General features: G+C 39.7%; 1 protein-coding gene across 1 annotated transcript in view; it reads left to right on the top strand.

Moving 5' to 3' along the window:
* The window catches only part of LAMA3 (laminin subunit alpha 3), a gene marked incomplete at its 3' end in the record, with an annotated part of 127710 nt that overhangs the window by 6674 nt on the left and 97501 nt on the right, over positions 1 to 23535 (top strand). The window contains exons 2-7 of the mRNA XM_081996608.1: positions 189 to 341; positions 13329 to 13446; positions 14074 to 14192; positions 15717 to 15887; positions 18954 to 19051; positions 20501 to 20616. Coding sequence (XP_081852734.1) covers positions 189 to 341; positions 13329 to 13446; positions 14074 to 14192; positions 15717 to 15887; positions 18954 to 19051; positions 20501 to 20616 — 775 coding nt within the window. The remainder of the gene's footprint in view (positions 1 to 188; positions 342 to 13328; positions 13447 to 14073; positions 14193 to 15716; positions 15888 to 18953; positions 19052 to 20500; positions 20617 to 23535) is intronic.

Below are 23535 nucleotides of genomic sequence, written 5' to 3'. Positions count from 1 at the left end.
TAAGTGTGTAATGTAATTGCTAGGGCAATCATTTATACATTAAAAATTATACTATGTAAAGACATAAACAAAATTTAATCCCATTTTTAGTCAATGCTCTAGTTCAGCATCTCAGTTAATAACAGCATGTGTCTGCAGTGCATAAGGTTTTAACTGAGACCATCTTTTTTAAACTTACTTTGTTTCAGGGACAGTTTTGTGATTATTGCAATGCTGCTGATCCCAGTAAAGCTCACCCGGTAACCAATGCAGTTGATGGCACGGAGCGCTGGTGGCAAAGTCCTCCTCTTTCTATGGGCTTGAAGTACAACGAAGTCAATGTCACTTTAGATCTGGGGCAGGTGAGTGCATGAGCTATTGGGTGAGGTTTGGTCATTTCTTGCATTTATATGCAAGCTTTGCAATTGAAGAGATGTTTGAACTGATGATTTTAACTTCCAACACCACAGCTTTTCTGTCTGGTTTATGTTCTGCATTTTTTACGAAGTTAACTTTATTAAAGTGGTTTTTTTGCCTTCAGGAACTTTGATTTGGGTTCTTGCTGCTGGCGTCGCACAGATTTAACAACCGTGTGCTTTCTTGCACAGACGCTGTAACTTGTTAACCTGAGGTTAGCAGGGGAAATTAGTCAATTGAAACTGAGGCTCAACCCTCTGTTTCATATTCCCCTTTCCCATGGGCACAGACAAAGAGAGAGATTTCATGATCTCTTACCATGCATACATTTAGAGAATAATGTTTGGAGTCTGCTTTTGCCTCAGGGGTCCTTCTGGTTTCTCTATCATCCAGCCAGATCTTCGAGATAGACAGAAAAATACTGATAACATGGTCTAAAAGGGAAGGGACAGCAAAACCAGTGTAATATGAATTGGTAATATGACAGTAGCATGAACACCCATATTTCCTCTGCAGGTGATAGGCAAGTAGCTAAGCGTAAAGCCTCTATATCTGTATTTTACAGGGGACAGATTCTCAGCTGCCGTAACTGGGCACTGATCCAGTGAAACTAACTGTGTTCTGCAAGTTCACACCAGCTGAAAATATATGACTGGGGGTTGCAAAATAAATACATACGTATGCATATATATTTTGGACAGCAGTAACCGTTTCTTGACTGATTATATAGGGCAGGATTTTTTGAATAGACATTCAATTTAGTTGACAGCAAGGGGAGGAATAACTAAGGAAAAATGTTTCTCTGAGACTTAGCTGCCATTTTGTTGGGGATTCAGGTGCAAATTATGTTATATTTTCTGTTACATGGAGTTCTAATGTTCTTGTCCCTCACATGACTGGAATGGTTCTCATTTTGAGGGTATCTTCATTCAGTGTTTTTGGATCCAGTACACCACCAGTGCAGAAATGCTAGACAACTTAAGGTAGAGAGTATCAGTAGTTAAACTGAACAGCTGTGATTATTGAATTTGCATTTCTATTAATTAAATGAATAACATGCCTGTTTTCTTGGTTGCTTTTCCTCAGTGTACCATGAAAGAAAGGAGAGCTATGTAGAAGCTGATGAATTTTTAGGCTATAGCACCCACATTAGCCTAGCACACAGTGGTTGGACCTGTCTCTGAGTTGTGTTGCTCTTTCTGCAACACGGTAGAGTTGAGAGGTGTTGCATCCCCTGATGCTTTGCCCTTCTGTGAAGGGGGTTTCTCAGTCATTTTTTGCTAGCAAACTATGGGAAAGTGTGTCTTTCAGGCTGGGCCTACAGAGTAGGGACACTGAATGGAGAGCAGGGTGCTATGAATAGGCAATCACCTTACCTTCTGAGCTGTTTGCATCCATCATCCATCTGTCTCTGCAAGATGCAGGATTATGTTGCAGGCTGTAACTGTCTTGCGGTACAGTCCAGCATGTGTGACCAACACTTGTGCATCATCCTTATCCATTTGTGTAGCACATTGCTCCGTACAAAACTTTTATTCCTACTGGGTACTTGTTAGTTTCTTTGGAGGACCTACTGACAGACACCTTATCTTTTATGTGTTGAGTAAAATTCTGAGAAACCTCCTTCCTTCAGAGGAAGGATGTGGACTGAGTGCCCTCTTCTCATGGGAATCCTTGGAAACCAACTGCTATGTACTAAAATTCTTGTAGTTATTAAAGGATTTCTCAGCAGGAGGCTGTGTGTTTCTCTTTACTCTGGTACAAGTTAGAAAGGTGACTCTGAACTCCCTTACTTGGAAATGAGGGAAACCCAAGGGTCAAAATTACTTCAGGTCTTGTGATCAGGAAGGGACAATTTCAGTTGGTGGATGTATCAGTGCCTAGTAGGGTTCATGTGATTTCTCCCCCCTCCCCCCACCTTCATGGACATTATCTCATATCTGTGTTCAATCAGGTAAACCCTTAATCTCAGGATGTGTTTGAACTTGAGATTCACTTTTGACGTTTTGCCTAGTATTCTCACACCCCAAATTCATACAGTAATGCACAGTACTAAAAATGAAGAAGAAAATGAAATCCTGTGACAGGTTAAGCCTACTCAAGTGAACAGGTAAACACTGAGACCCCAGTTCACCTTACCTTATTTCAGGGTCCTAAAAATTAAGAGTTTAGAATGTGTTAGTGATACAGACTTTCTCAGTAGTTGACAGAGATAGAAATTTTTTAGCTTTTAAGGAAAAATATATGTTCTTAAAGTTAGATGTGTGCCTAAACACTTTGCCAAACCAGAGACTGTAATATTGGAAAAAATAGGCATGTGGCTTTCCTCACTGAATAGTTGTCCTGTTCTTAATTTTGACACAAGGCATCTTTTTCTGCAAACAAAATACAGAAATGTTTTTGTGTGTGCAATATATGACAAAGAGTAAGGTACATATGCACACAGGGAAGCAGTGACTGAGTTGTAAGCTGGTCATCAAATGTTCACAATTAGAGGAAGCAGAACTTAGTGCATTTCATTTGCTGCATTCCTGCCATTATATCTTTAAGACCAAGAGCGGAGTCCCAGTGGAGCTTTTTGCCATGGTCTGCTGACAATATTTATTTGAGTCGTTGCACCTTGATGGAAGTTTGAGTGCTCACGACCATGGAGTTGGAACAGAACACCCACCTGCTGCTGTTTCTGTTTCACAAGGGCTAGGGGTAATTTTGAAATTCAAAATCTCTTCAGGATGTTAAATCTTTCTGTTTAGAAAAATGCTCATTTTGCTGTACTTTGTAATATGAGAAAAAGCAAAAACCTTAAAGCAAAAGCCCTGCTTTACTTCCCTTTCTGACTTTCTGTACTATAGTTACATTTCTAATCAATCACAGTCCTTCTGAATAATAATTATAATGTTGATCCCTGAGGCAGTCTCTCCATCCCGTTAGCATACCTTCTTATACTGTGGCTATTCCTGACTTGTTTAAAATATTTAGATCAAATGAAGTCTCATTTATTCCTTTAATTGGTCCTGATTTTTCCCAACGTAGTTTTCAACCTATTTTAAACTTCTGAATCCAGAATGTCTGACCTAAGTTCATTGCCTTTCCCCTGACTCCTTGGATTGCCTAATTTTAGCAGGTGTGCCCTCATCTTTGGCTTTCTTAATGCTCAGCAGGTATTACAGTAATACTCCCCCAGGTATTTTTCTGAACTCTGCCTTCAGAAGTAGAAGATGAAGTTTCAGGATAGCATGATAGTGTACGATGAAAAAGAAATGTCTAACTGTTACACTTCAAAAAGTGTAGTCCACAAATTTTATTGTTGCTTTTAGTTAAGTGTCATTTCTTCACTGTACTTTTGTGGCAATAATACAGTGCTGGAAGACTCAGACTCAATGAAGTCCAGTGCACTAATATGTTGAATAGATTTTATGTAGCAATATTATTAGTCGCTGTTGTAAATTAAAGGCACACAGTGGAATGTAATGTCCAAATTAGTACTTTTATTAGGGAGGGAGGGAAACTCAACCATAAATTTAACATAAGTGGTATGGCCTGGGGAGGACTTTATACTTTCATGTTATCTGCCAGTTAAAGCATGTAAACGTTTTGTAAAAAAATCCTGCAGTCTGGTAAATCTTCTGAGGTGCTTTGATATGGTAGGTATTTCTTATGGGTTTAATTTTTATATCTGATAGCAAATCTTTATGTACATAGCTTTACAAACAATACTTGTTGTTGGGAATATTAATCAACTATTGCTTATTGTTATTATAAAAAATTGCTCTTAACTTACGACAGATCTGACTTAATTTCTTAAAATCAGTCTGAAATTATGGTTAATTTAACTATCATTCTGTAAAATATAATGTGTCCTTTAGGCCCTTCTCTAGGGAGAAACTGTCAAGGAGGGAGATCTATCATAAGCTGCATCTAACTGGGCTTCCAAAAACAGTCATTGCATTCATTGTGCTTGACTGTTGAAGACTTTATATTACTGATGACCCTGAAATTAGACCCAGCTCCGGTGTGGAATTGCGTGACCTCTATAATAACACTGAGAAGCTCTACAAATTAGAGCATGAGAACCATTGCATAAAGCTTCTGCCCCAGCAGTGAGACAAAACCTTTCTTCTGGAACCCCTGCACATCTCTGCCTCTGCAGCAGCACTGACCTCTGCTCTGCTGTTGTGGTCCACACTGGGGAGAAAAGGGTTTTTACGTCTGGGGAAGGTAAAATCTTGTCCCTGCAATGCCCAAAAATGGGGATGCTGCCAATGCAGAGAATCTTGCATTACTTCATATTAGATAACTCTGGTTCTGAGTATTTCTGAGTTTGTGCAGGAAGCTGACTTTAGATCATGCCACAAAACATTATGCTTTGAAGTTAGTTGATTTTGGCTCATACCAGAGTAAGGTGAATCTATTTGTGAACTCTAGATTAACACAAGTTCAGCTGATAGAAGTTTCTGAAAGATTTATCAGGTAATACACATTCCGTTTATTCTTCAGTCACACTACAAGCAGCTCATTCTGAGCTGAGCTGCCAGTTCTAATCAGGGAAATACTTTAACTTCTCATATATTTGAGAATATATTTCTTGCTCATATATTATCCTTTAAGATGATGTCAATGTGTTGCATTTTTTTAAAGCTTTAATTAAAAGTCTTTTGAATGTCTCAGTTATTTTTTTCTTATGTTTCCATGAAGACATCTTTGTCATTGGCTTTAAAATGTGTTTTTGGTATTAATTTGGTATTATTCTCAAAAGGTACAGAAAAAATCTTTCAAGTCTTGCTCTCCTTAGCTTTTCTGACAGTGTCTTCCTCCAGTTCTTCAGCATCCCTTTAGGAAGGTCTTTGTTCCCATCCATTGATCTCACTTCCCTCGATGGCTGTACTTCTGCTCTCCCACCTCCCTTCCTGTGCCCATTCCTACACATTACTTTCTTTTTGTGTTATGTTGTCCTAAATACCTCACTTTCAACTCAATATAGTAAAAGCAGAACCTCTACTGATAACTTCTAATCCTCCGTGCTTCCCTCTGTTTCCTTCCAGCACTGACAGTACTACTGTGCTCTTCTTACTTTGGACTGCAGCCCTCGTAGGGGGATATTTATCTCCTGGACAACTGAGGTCTGAATCGTACAAATCCTCTCCCATATGAATAGCTTCAGTGTTCCCTGAAGAAATAGGCCATATGAAGAAATAGGCCATATGTAAGAAATAATTATGAGCTTTCAGTTGGTCTTTGTCCAAATCCCAATGGAAAAGTGGCTGCATGAGAAATTTCAGAATAATAACTGACAATCATTGATGTATTTGCCTGCAGTCTTGGCAAAAAGACCAAGGACTGATTGAACCTGGACAATGGACTACCCTTTCATTTTGGGAAATGTTCCTTCATTCCAGAATACTGCCTGTGAAGCATGGAGAGCTTCTTCCTTCTGGTCCTGCTCATTGACTGTGATAGAGAAAAGATTTAACATCTCCAGCCATGTCAATGAGGCATAGTCACAGGCACTGACTTAAATGACTAAATAAAAGTGTAGCTTTTTAGTGTCAGTGGCTAGCTAAATGAAAAAGTGATATGAATGCAACATGTACAGTGCTAACTGAACAATGTTGGAAGTCCTGCACTTATTCTTGGCTTCTGCACTGCAGACTGTGAAGCTGGCATGCAAGGAATGATTTCTACATGCTGTGCAATGGAAGCCTTTCCCATCACTGCCACTGTTTATGCACTGTTGGCATTGCTATATATATGTGTATGCAGTTAGACTGAATGGAACACATTCAGTGGATCTAATGCCTCCCAGATACTACCCACACAGGTTTTTATCTACATCTCTGCCATAGCTGCTTTTCCACATGCCCAGAAGAGTAACTGGTAACTGCCAAAAATCATAGAATAGTTTGGGTGGGAAGGGACCTTTAAAGGCCATCTAGTCCAACCCCCCTACAATGAGCAGGGACATCTTCAACTAGATCAGGTTGCTCAGAGCCCCATCCAACCTGACCTTGAATGTTTCTGGGCTGGTTCAGCTCTCTCTGGTTGGCATTTTTTATATTACAGTTTCATCTGCAAAATACGTTGCTGGGGATTACCAAAGACTGTCTGTCAGGAGTGTTTTATTAAGTCTCTGGATCTGCAAGATGCCTCAAGTCCTACTGAGAGGTTACTGAAGAAAGGTGGTGCTGACCTCTTTACTACCACAAGGAATCAAAGCCTTTCATTTTAACTAGAGTACGTGGGATTTTTCTTTCATTTAAATATATTTTTATGTCTTGGCCTTTGACCTTCAGGCTCATTACATTAAGAAACTAGTGGACATGCATATGCCAACCCTGTGAAATCAGTGGCAACTAAGGTGTGTTCTGGAGCAGGTGCTAAGCACAATTCACACTTCCTTGAATCCTACTCCTGCATTGGTCCATGTCTGGGAAGTTTAGGTCAGGTAAGGTACTGAATGATCATCGAATTTCTACCTCTTTCTCATTTTCTTTACTGACGTATCCAGCAAGTAGAGAAAGGTCATGTGTTTGCTAATGCAGATCATCTTTTGCAGAGGTCCTTCAGTGCAGGGACCTCGCTGTCTTCTTCATGATGTGCAATGCCAACCCCAGTGACATTATTAAAGATAATCCTAGAAGCGTAGAAGAACAGTCATATTATGTTGAGGGACATTTTGGTGGTGTAGATATATCTGCTAATAAAGTCTGAGGAAATACTGTCGTGCTGGAAAACAGCTGTTTTTCTGTACTTTTACAATTCAAATTACATGAAGAGAGATTGTTGTTGGTATCTCTTTGAACATATCTTGAGATATATAGAATGCCTCAGATAGATGATCTGCCTGGCTCTAGTTGTGTTCTTGTTATTACCACGCTCCAGGAATTTTTATCCTTTATGAGCCAAAAAGGGAGAACAATCCTTTGCCACACATGCAGCACACAGCATAATGATTGTTCAGAACATAGTGTGCTGTTCTTTTTGTCTAGGCTATGTCCAGCATTTAGTATTTTAGTATTCTGTATTGAGTCTATGGTGGTAGGAATGGGGGAGAATATACTACGCTTTTGTATATGCACATCTTTCTTCCATTTGCATATGTATTTCAGGATTCAAACAAACCTTGGAAATTCCTCTACTTAAAGAGTTGTTTAAACTTTTAAGGAGAAAACGGAGAAAAGATTTTTAGTTACTGTTATTGTAAGTTTTAGAATTCTTATGAGAATGCAATGGTTCATCGGAAGTTTTCTTTCTGTTGGGTTAAAATAAGGAGTATGCATGCTGTTAGAGATCATGAATATTGTATCATCAACAACAATGGTACAGTGTGATTCTCATTCAATTTAAATTAATTTAAATTTAAGACAGTCTTAAATTGACCTGTAAGGACTTCTACAGAAATGTTTCTGTCTTTATAATTGTCCTGGTTTCAGCTGGGATAGAGTCAATTTTCCTCCTAGTAGCTGGTATAGTGCTGTGCTTTGGATTTAGTATGAGAATAATGTTGATAACACACTGATGTTTTATAGTTGTTTCTAAGCAGTGCTTATACTAAGCCAAGGGCTTTTCAACTTCCCATGCTCTGTCAGCAAGGAATCACAGCATCACAGAATCATTAAGATTGGAAAAGACCTTTAAGATCATCAAGTCCAACCGTCAACCCAACACCACCATGCCCACTAACCCATGTCCCAAAGTGCCACGTCTACACGTTTTTTGTCGAATAGGATCAAAAATCATTCGGGGGTCACACAACCACCCCGGGGTCAGGGCGGGCCAGCTGGCTGCTGCGTGCCCAAACTCTCCTGGGGACACAAATGAAGATTTAAGCACCTAAATGCTTAATTATCAGAACTACACAAGGGACCCACGTGGATGCCGGTGCATGTCACACTCACTGCGATCCTGATGCTATGAACAGAAACAGCTGCCCAGGCTCCCCAGCTACCCACCCCTGTAGGAAACAGACAGGAATGTTTGTGAAGGCTCAGAACAGACACGCACGGCAGTTACAGCGACAGACTATTCACTCGCTCCTCCTATACTGATAACCTTACCCGACTTTCTCCATCTGTTTAACAAAAAAAAATAACTTACCTCTACATCCCAGGAGCCCAGCTTTACAGGGCGCATATCCTCCAATGCAGGAATCCATTTTACATACGTAAATCTGGTTTGTGTGGAGACTCCTTATGATTTGCCATCTACTGGTCCACCAGTTAGGTGACCAGTGCTGGTTTTCTACCCCAGAGAGCACAGACTGATTGCTCTACTTCATGCCAGATTTTTTAGGGTGACAGATCTCTCTGTGACAAAAGGGCGGAGGACTTCAAATGATCTGGGGGGAAGCTTCTCCTTATCTGTGTTTCATTAGGAAATACTATGGTTCTGAAACCCAGTAAGAAAATTTCTCTGTATTATCTGAACAGACAGAAAATGTGAATCTTTATTTCAAATATACAACTGCGAGCCTTAGACAACAGACAAGTAACTAATCCTTGTTTCAAATAGCTTGCTTTGTTTAAAATACAATATATGCCCCCTGGCTTTAACTCCTTAAGATCTCAGGGGCTTGAGGTTATTTCAGGATTCGGTAACTAATGGAATAATTATATTACTAGGGGTTTAAGCAACAATATCTACATAGTTTAAATATCTTCCTGTAACTGCTTGGTGATAAACTACATTACACGTCCTCCAGAAGGCAATATATTCTGAATGCTTGGACAATATTTATTAGTTTGTTTCAAAGGTTTCTGATTTTATTTAGAGTGTTCAAAGTGTGTAGGCAAAGTCAAAGCAATACATTTTAAATCTTGTCATAAATCATTCACTGTGCAAAAGCAAACTTTCATTAAAAAGAAAGCCCTTAATTGATGAGAACTTCCTGAATGTAAGCTGTCACTCTGGATACCACCTCTTGAGCCTTTCTTGTAGCAGATGGTCAAATCTCAGGGTTTTCCCCAAACTGAATGACTGAAGAAAAACACTGCTTTGAGTTTATGATGCCTTTTTTTCAGGATAGGTCTTATTTCTGTCAGTGCAATGGGATCAAGATTTAAATTAAGTGAAATGCGAGCTTAGAATATTGGTTTTAATGGTTGCTTTTCTAGGTCTTATGTCAATAAAATTACTCCTCTGTCTTTAGCTAGGATTTATTTGCTAAGCCAAGGATTATTTTATGTTGCCTCATCAGATCTGGAGAGAGACTGTTCATCAACTTGATCAGTATTCAACCATAGTGGCAATTCAGATGCTATTCTGCATCCTTAGTCCAGGTCAGGACCAAGTCATTGGCACCCATATGAAGTCATAACCAGGACAGATGATAGGGTTGGTGACTAGGTTTTGGTGATACATTGTCGTGAACTAACACGAATTTAATTTTTCTCAAGACCTATCCCTTTCCCCTTTCCAAATATGGAACCAATGTACAAACCCGCGCAGTATTGCAGACTGTGAGATGTAAGGTGAGCTGCATGTGAATTGAAGGTTTTCATATGCAACAGTAGTTTGAAGCTGCCATACAGTTTCTCTTCCATTTTGTGGTTTGCGTGGAAGTCTGTAAAGTGCAGTTCTTGCACTGGCAGACTGGGTGTGTGTGTGTTGTGGGATTCCTGATACAGTACACGTATTGGACAGGACTTCAACTTCACACACATTGAGTAATCATTGGCTTAAGCAAATTCCACAGCTGCATAGCATATGTGACATACAGGTGTTTGATGGGTGTCACATGCTGATTCAGCTGTTGTACTGTTGTGTGCCTTCATTTTGGCCCCTTTATCCTTTAGATGCTTATGAAAGGTTCTAGCCCAGGGTGACACTGATATATAAGTGAGCATGTCTCATTTCTTCAGCAGTGGGGAAGCACTGTGGAAATGGAATTCACTGCTACTATTTTGCTCACGCTTATGAGAAGGTATCATCTGTTAGGAGAGATGAGACAAGACTGGCTGTGTCAGCACTTTGAGTACATCTGAGTAAAAGCACATACTAACTGTATGACAAGCTGGAGCAGATGTCATCTGCTTTTTTAGAGAGTAGGTAGAAGGTCATTGTTGTAATGATTTCACAAGGTGACTACAAGCAATGGGGTCCTGGAGAAGGCAGGACCTTTTTTGTATGCTTCTTTTGTTTTCTCTTGGGCTTTCTAAACCATTTGTCTTGATTAAGGGACAAACTTTCTAGCAGGGCCTGTTACGATAGGACAAGGAACAATAGTTTTAAACTGAAAGGGGGTAGACTTAGACTAGATAGAAGGAAGAAATTTTTCACAGTGAGGGTGGTGAAACACTGGAACAGGTTGCCCAGAGAGGTGGTGGATGCCCCATCCCTGGAAACCTTCAAAACCCCAAACCCTGGTTGGATGGGGTTCTGAGTAAGCTGATGGAGTTGAAGATGTCCCTGCTCATTGCAGAGGGGTTGGAATAGATGGCCTCTAAAGGTCCCTTCCAACCCAAACCATTCTATGATTAAATCTGTATTGATCAACACACAGAGTGTTATCCACCCTTGTTAACATGCATGTAAGTGTGGGACTCCCAAAGACCTTAAAAGATAGGGAAGCAAGAATTTTAATGGATAGGCAGTTGCCTGCCCAGTACAAACCTGGTTCGAACAGAGCAATGCCCCTTGAGAAATTCAGCTGGCCAAAAGCAAGCACATGCAGCTTTTTGCGCTTTTTTTTTTTTTTTTTTTTTTTTTTTATTTTTAGGAATTTCAGAACTGTTATGCTTTCCTGGGAAAATACCAATCTTTGCACTGAATGGCCATATTGGATGATATGTAATGTCCATATGGCCAATATCCCTAGTCTGAAACTTGCCAGTCAAGTAGCGGAAGTTACTTAGGCAAAGAGTATCAGAAAGTCAGTAAGAGCAAATCTTGCCACAATCCCCAAAGTATTAACCTATTTGTGACAATCAGCGTAGAGACTGTCCATCGGTAATTTAAGGGCATTACTCCACCTGTGCAGTCACTGTGCGTATTTCTGGGTTCTGTCAGCAAAAGGGCTGCCACTTAATTTGCTCAATACTGTTGTCTAGTAAGTCATTTTCCATATGTATTGTCTGGCTACTTAGGTACCCAATTCAGGATCACAGGAGGTGCAGTTGGTGCTTGGCAGGCTGTTTTAAATAGGCAGGGTAAATTCCAACACTAACTTGAGAGGTTTTTTTTTCCCCAGTTATCTCTCCACTGACCTAGGTCAGCAACATCCAGCAAATGAACAGTTTCTGAAAAGGTTTCAAGGTACAGCACCTGCTGCAGCAATGCCTTGGTGTGCGTAAAACAGGCAGTTGCCCTGGGTAGTTGTTGTACCTACTGCATTAAATGAATGCACGACAAGAAAGTTTCAGTTTCTTCTGCTGGAATGTGAAGTATTATCATTAGAGCATGCTCCATGAAGTCCTTGAATTCCTGCCATTTCTCTGTGAGAAGTTTTCATTTTCTTCTGTGAATGCTTTTGCTATTCAGAAGCTGAGGTCTGAAATAGATGTGTGAAGACCGAAGCTGTATGTAGCCATATGACTGCAATGCGCGTGTAGCCATGGGGTCAGCATGTGCAGTACTGGTTAGGGACAAATATTTCCAGGTACCTGCTCCACTGCGTTGTTCACTATTTGCATCTGGTTCTTGGTGACCCCATCTGGTACAGCAGCTATTGCATTGGTCCTAGCTGTCAGGAGAATGGGCCAGGCGTGGCAACAGATGCTGTTCCCAATTTGTGGTTGGGAGCTTGTACACATTTGTGGTCTGGTGTCTAATAACTTGTGCAAAGTATTAGCTTCAAGGTTATGACATTTGTGGTATTTGAACAAAGATAAACTGCATGGGTGTGTTTGATGTGAGGGCTCTGGCAGCAGTTACTTGACAGACCATTGACGGGTAACTCCCTGCCTCATCCACGAAAGTAAGAATGTCTTGCAAGCAGATGATTCTGAATTTATGTGGTTGAATGGGGAATTCCAGTGCAGCTTCACTTGAATATTGACTGTCCCTCAGTATCAGATCACTTTTATTAACAGCTCATATCCATGTTGTGGTTATTTGAATTCTAAATTACCCTAAAAATCAACCTGTGTTCAGCCTTTTGTGTAGAAGTAATTTTAACAATGTGCAGATTTTTATAACTGTGAACTATGCCAAGAGGCTTACAGTAAGATTTCTTTTCTTGTCAAATCCATTTTTGCTCTAGTGTTTGGGAGCTTTCTGTGTCTGTGGTCTGTTGCGGTGATACACAATGAGCACCTAGAGAAGTCAGATGGGACTCTTGGCCTTGGGAACCTTGGACTGGTGAAGTTCTTTGAGCTATTTCAGACATTGAATGAGCCACCAGTCGTAAGAATCTCTCCTGTGTTACTTGATAGCCATAAAACTCTGGGGAAGCTTGCTTCTGTTACTTGGAAAGCCTGTCAAGTGGCAAAATTATCTAGAAATATTCTTAAAGGGAGGGAACAGGTGTCTTAGATTACTATCAAATGCAACCAGAGGAGTCCCAGTGTAAAAGGTGTGTGCACTTTCTCTTACATCGTTATGATTTTCCTTGACTACAAGAACAATTACATGATTGGAATGCAACACACAGATGTACCAGGATGCTGCGAAAGTATCTTAGTTCAGTGAATGTGTTGAGATGCTAACTTTTCAAGGTTAAGTACTATATCCTTAACACACCCAAGCAATCAGTCATGTGCAAAACAGAACTGCTCTGAAATGTAAGAGATGGCATTTAACACAGTCCTATTGCAGCTTTCTTAATGTGTTGAAGCAGGTTGCCAGGTGAGGTAGCCAGCTGAGAATCTGGCCTAGGATTTTAATGGGAATGAAAATACATTAAAGAAAAGGTGTTTATTGGCATCAGTTTTGGTATTGCAGTACGTTTATAGAGTTCAAAAAGCTTCTGATAAGATCTATATATATTCTGTTACCAGCTCTTCCATGTTGCCTATATCCTTATCAAGTTTGCAAATTCTCCTCGTCCAGATCTCTGGATCTTGGAAAGATCAGTGGACTTTGGAAGAACTTACACTCCCTGGCAATATTTTGCTCGTGAGTATGAATCCTTGTGTCGCTACTCTTTTGTGGACAGGTTTCTTTAACCATTTGCCCAGTAGCAGGAAAATCAGACCATGGGGCTTGCTGAAGGTTTCAACTGCAGGGAAGACAGTGCATGTCAAATACATTTCTTCTGTCTTAGTTACGCACAATAAATTAGTGACAAGAGTGTAACTAAAAATGAGCATGGTATTTTGAAAGTGTAACTCAATACATCAATATTTTTCAGTCTGTTGGGAATTTTTGTTTTGTTTTGTTTTTTTGGTCTTGTTTTTTTGGTATGTCAGAACTGCAGTGTCCTTCATCCCATAGGACCCCAGGGTTCCTTGCAAAAACCAAAGTGAAATACAAATGCAAAATCTTGGAGTATATATATAGCTTTTTTGGGATGATATGAGAAATATTGTGCCATGTCTTGTCAGGCGCCACTGAGCTGCTTAGGATGAGGAATGACTTGTTTTTAGGAATTTCCATTTTTCTGTGCTGAGCGAAGCACTCACTGTTATTCAATTATGGGGGAGAATTTACCTGAAAACCCAGGGGATACTTCTTCATTAATTTAGATTAGAACAATAGTGTTTATTTGCACATATAAAAAGATTTTTGTTCTCACTTGACTAGACTCCAAAGCAGATTGCTTGGAGCGCTTCGGAAAGGAAGCTAATCTTCCGGTGAGGAGGGACAGCGATGTCCTTTGCACCACAGAGTATTCTCGCATTCTGCCTCTTGAAAATGGGGAGGTAAGTGCTTTTAGAAAAGTAATGTGTAACACTGGAAGCAAATAGCATCGGTTTCAGAAGTTTGCTGTTTCAGTAAAAACCTAGAACTGGAAGTAATTTTTCAGCAATGACTGCTTGAATCTACATTAATAAATCCATAACCAAGCACTTAAGTAGCTGATGAGAGTTCTGTGGTGAGATTTCCCATGGGGTTAGTGGCTGCTCAGAGCCACCTCTGTTGATTTTTGTCATGATTGAGGTACCTCACTTTAGCCACATGCATTTGAAGATACTGACCTCATTTTCTGAATACTTAAAATGCACATGGCAGAACCTACAGCATCAGAATTGCTCATGGGAGTAAAGGCTGAAAAAACAGTTATTTACTATTCAAGAATAAGTAGCTATTTAAGAATAGAATATATAAAATACATGTTTATAATATAATACATGTGTTTGGAAAACATTGCTGTGATTTTAGCTGCTGTTCTTTGCTAGACAGAACTGTGGCTTGTGTTACTTGAATGAATGTGAAACTCCTGGCTGTCCTGATGGCTCTTGCTGGCATTCTCCTTTTACACCTGATGCGGTTAGAATCCAGACCTGAACTCCTCCAGAGTCCAGTTTTGAGCATATGGATCTGGGGTTGTAGTTTAAATTGAAAGTAGAAATTGTTTATTAACATATCTGTAAGATTTTCCTAATAAAATATTGTGAACAATAATTTCCATAGAACACTGGTGGTGCCATCCCCTATTACATGCTGTATGACTTTTCCTAAAGGAACTGCGCTGCAATCAGAACTGTCACCATTCCCTTGTTACATGCTTTGGAGTACAGGAGCCATTTGAAAATAGAAATCTCTTATCTGGTTGGTTATAAATAAATGAAATTCTCTTACTAAGTTGTATACTTGCACACTGGATTGTTAATTTAATAGAGATTCATGATTGCTAGGCTGCTAGCATCTGTTTCTTTTAAAAATAAAAAAGTACCAGAGCCCTTGTTTTGAAAGTCAGATAACCCTGCTTTCATGTGAGGGGATTTTCTAAAGCAACACTGTGTACTTTCTTCCAAAAGACCATTAATACGCTCCCAGGCACTGGACCTGGTAACAATAATATTTTCCAGGAATGTTTGTGCCTTAACCCAAAAATAAATGTGCTTTGGGAAAGAGCCAAAACCTGGTGTTTTTACTCAGGCAAAACTCTCATTGACACTATTGAACTGTTAATGTAATTATTTGCAACTATTCCTATTGTTTTTTTCCTCTTTTGTGCATTGTGCCTACTGTTTTCAAAACAGATAGAGGCACTTTTTTTTTTTTCTGATGTGCCAGATGGGTAATGAGAATTCAGGAGGGTCCAAGACTAACAACACTATTTTTCCCAATGTCCTGGCTTCAATATGAAATGTGTAGTTGTTACTGCAAATATGCTTAGAAACAATAGTAAGTTTTGGGATTCTTTATTAATTTTGCTCTCTGCTGCTACTGACACTTGCAGTTGACATATTTTAACAAAAATGTGCTTACTTCTTTGTTAGATTGTAGTATCTTTGGTAAATGGCCGCCCAGGAGCAAAAAACTTCACTTATTCCCCTACTCTTCGAGAATTCACAAAAGCAACAAACATCCGCCTTCATTTTCTCAGAACTAATACACTTCTTGGACACTTGATATCGAAAGCTCAACGAGACCCCACTGTAACACGTAGAGTAAGTACTGTTTTCACTGAGATATACTCAACAATTGTATTCAGCGTGTTAGAGACCAAAAAATGATCTGAAAGTTTTAAGTTTGTAACATCCTAACAACCAAAATTTACAATGACCCACCTTTAAATGTCCATATTTTCTCCAGGTTTGTTTGAGACAAGAAGGTAACTGGGTCAGCACAGATATATGGAGAGGAAGTAATGATTAATGATTTTGTAACAGACCATCTTCTTTCTCTGTTCTCTAATATGGAAGGAAGTTGGGTGCATCTTGGGAGCTAGAAGGAGCCAAAGCCGAAATATTCTAAACTATCTTACATGGAACTGAGGCACTAAATCTCTTCAGCTTTATTTGATGCTACTTTCCCTTATTTATTCAAAGAAAGTTTTTCAGAAAACAGTACCTGAATTTCTGAAGAAGCAGGAATCAAAGGGCGTACTCAAAAGTTACTATTTTTCCACAAATCGTTTGAGATGCCTAGGGGTTTTCAGTGGATTTTGGGCTATCCAAGAGCCTGAAAGCCAAAGTCCCACTCCTATTCAGTGGGGAAATGTAGGGAAATTCAGCTCCCTCAAGGGAACACCTCATAGAAACTCATCTACTTAGAGAGACTGCAGACTTCATATTGTATTGTTATTTTTAACCTTTTCATTTAAAATGATTCGGTAACAATTGGAGGAAACTCTGGGGTGAGGCACTGCACAAATGTGTGTGAGGGTTTCTGCATAGGAAAACATAAAGCTGTTCCAGTTACTTGATAGCACTCCCATTAAGTACCTTTATTGTCTTAAATAAATTTAAGATGTTGCTCACAGGCAGATGTAAATGCTGTATTTGGTTTACTTGGCAAGCAGCACAGCTTTAATGTAAGAAACGTCTGACATTATCATAGCCGTGGGATGTAGGATAGATGAATGAAATGTGAAGTGTTTTATTAAATTGTTAAAACAGAACACAAGATTTCATTGTAGAGACCTTCCAAGTCTAAGAAGTAGTTAATATTCTTAAGAAAAATCTTTGTGTTAAACTTATTGTAGAACCAGATAAAAACCAGACCAGTTCTGTTCTCCTATCCAAGTAACTGCTTGTCTTCCCCTGTTAATGGTTTGAGTTCATGACACACTTAATTATATATAGAATCATATATAGAGAGTTATATATATAATTTTATGTCTACACTGTGGCAGTTTGGCCTATTAATCATTTTGGCCTATTGCTAATTTTACTTACTACTGACCAGTTGCAGTACAATTACTGTTAGTAGTAAAGCATAGCTCTGCAAAGATGTATGAAACTATAGGTTGGGTTGTGAAGACTCTTATACCAAAAAACAGTCACATATGTTGGTGAGAGTCACAGTGATCATTTCTAGGTGTGCAGAAAACACTGAAAGCTTTTACTTGTAAATTTTTACTTGAAAGTTTTACAGTATGAAAATGGCATGCAGAGTTAGAAATTAATATGTGTATTTGAATAGAGACAGTTCAGAAGGCAAAAAATATTTCCTAGTCTGTAAATCCCACGTACTTTTCTTCACCTGCCTAGAGCAAAGAGAGATCGTTGGAAAAGCTCTTGGGGAAGCATCTCATGTGTGCCAGCCAACTTCACCTACATAAAAGTAGAAAGTTTATATACAACTGAAATGAATCCTAGAACTGCAGAATGGTTGAGGTTGGAAGGGACCTCTGGAGATTCTCAGGTCCCCCCACTGCTCAAGTAGGGCCTTCTAGAGCCAGTTGGCCAAGACCATGTCCAGACATCTTTTTTGAATCACCAAGGAGGGAGACTCTGCAACATCTCTGGGCAACCTGTGTCAGTGCTCCATCACCGTCACAGTGAAAAAGTGTTTCCTGATACTCAGAGGGAACCTCCTGCATTTCAGCTGGTGGCCATTGCCTCTGGTCCTGTCACTGGGCACCACTGAAAGGAGCCTAGCTCCATTCTCTTTGCACCCTCCCTTCAGGTATTTATATACGTTCATAAGATGCCCCTGAGCCTTCTCTTCTCCAGGCTGAGCAGTCTCAGCATTCTCGGCCTTCCCTCACAGGAGAGATGCTCCTTTCCCTCCATCATCTTCGTGGCCCTTTGTTGGACTCTCTCCAGTATGTCCATGTCTCTTATACTGGGGAGCCCAGAGCTGGACACACCACTCCAGGTATGGCCTCACCAGTGCTGAGTAGAAGAGAAGGATCACCACTGAGTCTATATATACCGCTTAGAGGGGTGTGTTGTGAATAGAATGTGCACACAAGATGTGCCTGCATAATGTTCTGACCCTTTTTCTCTTCATCCTCCAGTGGCATTAAATCTGCCTCTTTAATTTTTCTGGGGGTACATAGAGATCAAGATTTACAACCAGCTCTCCATTCTGCCTGGTGCTCTAAGGAGACAAGGAGAAAAACTTCTGAGCTACAAAAATGTGTGCAGAAGTTACTATTGATATGTATACACTAATGATATTTTCACTGAGTTGTACCAATTAAATTTTTTTCTTCTGTTGCCTGAATGCCTGGAATGCATAAGGATGAGATACAAACTGTTTCAACTTCAGGTCACAATTTCAAATTCGGCTGGAGTCACAAGTGATTTTGACCAAGCTGGTGATTTTGGTCTCTTGCTAGTGTTTAGTGGTCATGTCCGAGTGGGGAAACTGCACTGCCCATACCAGCATGTCCTGTTTGTTGATCAGACCACAGTTTCACAAACTGATGGTTTGACAGTACTTTACATCTCTATCCTCAAGCTGGCTTTGAACAAACTTTGGGCTTGGGTACTGGTGGCTGTGTATCTACTGGGGAATGGAGAGCCACAGCAATATGCATCTGGTGTGAACTGCACGAGCCTGTTGCCGTCAGGCACCCCGTAGATATTGACTTTAGTTTGCTGGTACTCATACCGAGACATAGACACAAACAGAGGTTTGACCACTGGCTGCCTGACTTTGGCCTTTTGTAATGTCATGCCTTTAAAATTTTGATAAGCAAGATTTAACAATCTGATGTTGCTATTTCTGACATAATACAAGTAAGGAAAGACCTATACGTACTTCTTGTGCTTGTTCCATAGTATTACTACAGTATAAAAGACATCAGTATTGGTGGTCGATGTGTTTGCCATGGCCATGCTGAAGTATGTAATGCAAAGGATGCTGAAAACCAATACCAGTAAGTAAACTGAACATAACATTAATTTAATATGATAAAAACAATACATGAATGCTTTCAAATGACCTTTTTTAATTATAGAATTAGATAGTCTTACAGGATTTTTAATTATATTTAAAAAACCAGAATCTGCTAATGATTGACAAGAAAAAATGTCAAGAGCTATTGTATGTGAAATATAATAATAAAAAGTCTTAGATTTTTCTTTTTAACTGAAATAAGAGTTTTTCAGATTTACTGATTTCTTAGAGACATGTAGTTCTTTTTGGAAAACACGGGTTGATATCACCTTCCAACAACAGGAATTAGAAGCCCAACTCAAGACCAAAGTTAGTGAACTTTGTGGAGATACTGAGCATTATAACTGAGCTCAGCCAAGATCCAGTGGCTTTTGATCATAACTAGAAAAATAAAAACAAACTGAATGAGCTATTCCCTTTCCCTGTGAAGTTTATGATCCCCATATTGATTTTGCAAGGAGTTAGATCAGGCTCCTTGGCTCATCCACCATAGGGAAGTGACTGTGAATAATCAGGCTGTCTAAAAACTATTTTAAAAGCCTGGTTTAAACCAGCTGTTGCTCATATTCATGATGGCATTGAAGCAAACTTTTATCAGGACAATGAAATATTTTCAGTTGTGTTTTAATGAAGAGTAAGTGGGCAGACGGGTGCCTCCTTTCCAGATGTTTGTGCTAGAGAAAAGTAACTACAAGAAGGCATGAAATCTACGGGAATAGGATGGTTATACTAAAAAATTTTATTGCCCCTTGGTTATTAGACTACACAGATAAGAGAGGAATGTTGTAAAAGGCCTCTCCAGTCTCAAGGTCTTTGTTCCTCCTGGGATTCACTTACTATGCATGTTAGTAAGACCTAGCCTGTAGTGAGAGGCTGCCTTTCAAGTAGGCTATTCAGTGAAATCAAAATAAATATGAACTACATTTTCTTGACAATGTGCACTACTTTAAAAATAATAAGATGAAGTTGTGATCTTGGTTTATTAAAAACACTAATAAAATTATTGTAAACAAAGCACAATGAAAAAAATTATGAAGGTGTGCATATAAAGGTGATAAATTTTTTGATTCACTGTAGGTCAACAAGCTTGAGCCTTGGGATGAAGCTAGAATAGGATACATCCTAAACTGTTTTATATCATCTTGATTTAATATTCTAGAATAAAGTTTCATAATCCAGTCTATTGAATCCACTTATAAATCTTCTCTACAAGTAATCTGTGCTAATAAACTCATAATCACATGATTAAAGTAATCAATCAGGAAGAATTTTAGGAAAACTCAAAATTCTAGTATTACTCTTTGACCTCTTTACATGTGAGCTTATGTCCTGTCCTTTTCACAGTATGTATAAGTCCTGGTCTGCAATTAAATTAAGAAAAAGCCTTTAAATCGGGCTTCAGTAGAATAAGAGGGTTTCATTTCTGTAGGTTTCAATGTGAATGTCAGCATAACACTTGTGGGGAAACCTGTGACCACTGCTGCCCTGGATATAATCAGAAACAGTGGCAACCTGCAACAGCTGGGAGCACAAATACGTGTGAACGTGAGTAGCCTTAAATGATGCTAGGTTAAAAGGGACATTGATAAGTGGGTGGGAATTCACCATAGCACATGTGTTCATGGAGAATAACTGCATGTTTTAACACCTTTTTTCTTTACTGAGAAAATTCTTTCCATACAGCAGTAAGGGACAGATGGTGCAGTGACTATTATTTATGTTCTTTTCTCTTATTAAACAATTAAAATAGTCATTTGTGTGAGAATATTACATGGGAAAAGTGGAAGCCTTCTTGTAGTACATTGAGTCAACATCTCTTCCCAGTCCTAGCTGTCTGCTGACAGCTTGTGGATCCCCGCTAGCACAGCAGAGACTATGAGCATCTTGTACAACTTCAGAACTTGCCTCCCCATCACCCGGCCTCTTGGTGTTCAGATTGCAGAGCGATTGCTTAAGGCTGCCACTGCTTACAGGCATTTGTGCTGCCCTCCATTCTCCTGCTGAGGGTCACCCCTCGCAGACCAGGCATCAGGGGACACAAAGGTGTTCCTGGTGGGGAATTTGGGCAGTTCCACACTTGCACCCTTTCCCATGCTCATAGTTGAGAGTTTGGAGTGCTTTAGCCCCACAGACTGAGTAGTCAAGCTGGAGAAGCCCATTGACCTTTCTTCCACCTCTCCTGTGTTTCATTCTTTTGTTGAAGAGAATTACCACACAGACACCTTTTTGGTGGAGGGGTACGTACTGTCACACATGGGTTTTTTGCATCCTTCTGGCCAAAAACCAGTGAGTGTGGTACAGACAGTGTCAACCACCTCTGTGCACATCCTATTCTGAGCAAATGTGTTGGCAGCCTGCAGTTCCCTTTGCGTCTGGCCTAATTTATTTTCTTCGTCTGCCTTTCCTGAGAGTAGCGTAGCCAGTGGGTACAAACTGTTTGAAAGCTAAAGAGAAGTACCTATATAATTAGTTTGAGGGATAAAAAGACTTCTTGTTTAATCAAAACTGCACTACTAAGACTGAGTGTTGGGGGTGGGGGGAAGATTATTAAAACATTTGATAGGAGATAGGCATGTTGGGACACAATTTTTGGACAATATTTGAAACCTCATTTAAATTCACCTCTTTGAAAGGAAAACATTTTCTGCCAGGAAAGAGAGAGAGAAAGAGCATAGATAATGTCATGTTTTTTAAAGAATGATCTTATAGAAGATCACCTACAAGATTCTGAGCCAAAACAACCTCACTTTTAACTACCTCTGAAAAAATACCCTTTTTAGTATGGATTGCTCCTAGCAGTCTGAGGTGATTTGTTGAGAGCATTTGCCAGGTGCAGACCTCTTTTCCTGGCAGCAAGTAGTGAAGGAATTAAAGCAACCTCGTTAAGCTTCCCAGAAGCCTGAGGTCCCTTGAGAGAAGCTGATTGAAAGAGGTTGGTGGGAACTTGTAGGGATAAGCCCATTTTGCTGAGTTTCCCAGTACTGTATGGGTTAGCAAATGGCCCATAAGTGGTAAGAAAATGCTTAGTGAGGTAGAAGGGGTTTCTCTTCCCCTGTGAGAGAAAATGCTATTACTATAATCAGAGTAAATAATTTCCTGTCACTGTTAGAAGACACACTTGTGAGCAGTAGCTCACAGGCGGTTTGGCCCTAGAGAGAAGGAGCTTTTATTTACAGTGTAAACTTTTTTTTTAAAATGTTCTTTCCTTTTCAGACTTAGTATCCTGAATCAGCATCTCATTTATGCAATGTTTTATTTTCTCAAAGAATTATATGAATAAAAAACCCCAAAGATCTTCACAGGCTATTACAAACAGGCCAGGGAACCTAGTCTTGACTTGCCTGGTTTCTGTCAGCAGGCCATAAGGGAAACTGATGACAGGCAATAACTTATCATGGCCACAGCCTCAGCCATGTTGTTGGCAGCTTATAGAAAAAGGCTTCCTTATCCAAAGCTGTTCAGATATAAAGATCTAGAGGAGATACAGAGAATGCTCCAGTTTGCCTTCTCTTGTCTGTACAATTGCATAGCACGGCACAGAGAATCTGAGTTGTGTTCTCAGTTGTGCAAGGTACTTGGAATAGAGTTTGGAAGGATTACTTCCCATTCGTTTCCCTAATCATGAAGAAAGTAGGGCCAGGGCCCTTAGCTTCTGTTTTGAGGTGCTTTCAGGAACCCGTTGCCTTCTAGAGTATCTCATCTGCTGGTCCAAATGAAGGGAGGATTTCCCTAAACACAAAGTCATAGCCTTATAAAGTCATAACTTCCAAGAATTTCCTGGGAAGGTTTCCCTGGTGTGCTGGAACATCTGTAATTAAAAGCTCACCTGGTGCCCAGATCCTTGGTGAAGACTTTTTTGCTTCCTGCATTCTTTCAGAAACATTCTTGTTGTTTCTCTCCAGTGAGGAAAGAAGATCAGATCAGAAGAAAAAGGACATAGGATGAGTTTATGGCAAAACCATGGTCCTGCCCTTTGATTTATTTTGTTTGCTTGCTAGTGTAGTTGGTTCTTACTCAGAATTATAGTTCTGGAAGATTTCAGTGAAGACAGGCAGAGGTTTACATGGCCAACAGGAAGAGATTAGTTTTAACTAAGATGAGATACACATAACTGATCTATAGGAAATTAGATAAATTATTTTCTGTGTAAATCCATTACCCTTTACTCAAACTGTATTTGCAGGAACTTTCAAAAGAAAATTCAAAGTGTTGGAGCTATTTTTCAGGTTAATTCTCTTCTGCAAGCAAGGTACAAACTTTGGGCTGGCTCTGGGATTTATATTGCTAGGCCTTTTTGCCAAAGGTAAAAAGGCTTTTCGGATTTAGGTCTCCCATGTCAATGGTGAAGCCAGCTGATGCGTGTACAAGGCCACAAGTACATCACTGGATGTATCTCAGATGTTTTCAATAGGTGAACTTCCTAGGCCAGGGCATCTGTGAGGATGATGTGCCTGCAAGCAAAGA

This window comes from Phaethon aethereus, assembly GCF_964289735.1.
Source record: "Phaethon aethereus genome assembly, chromosome: 2".
NCBI classification, from domain to species: Eukaryota; Metazoa; Chordata; class Aves; order Phaethontiformes; family Phaethontidae; genus Phaethon; species Phaethon aethereus.
This window is presented reverse-complemented; position numbering and strand designations above follow the sequence as displayed.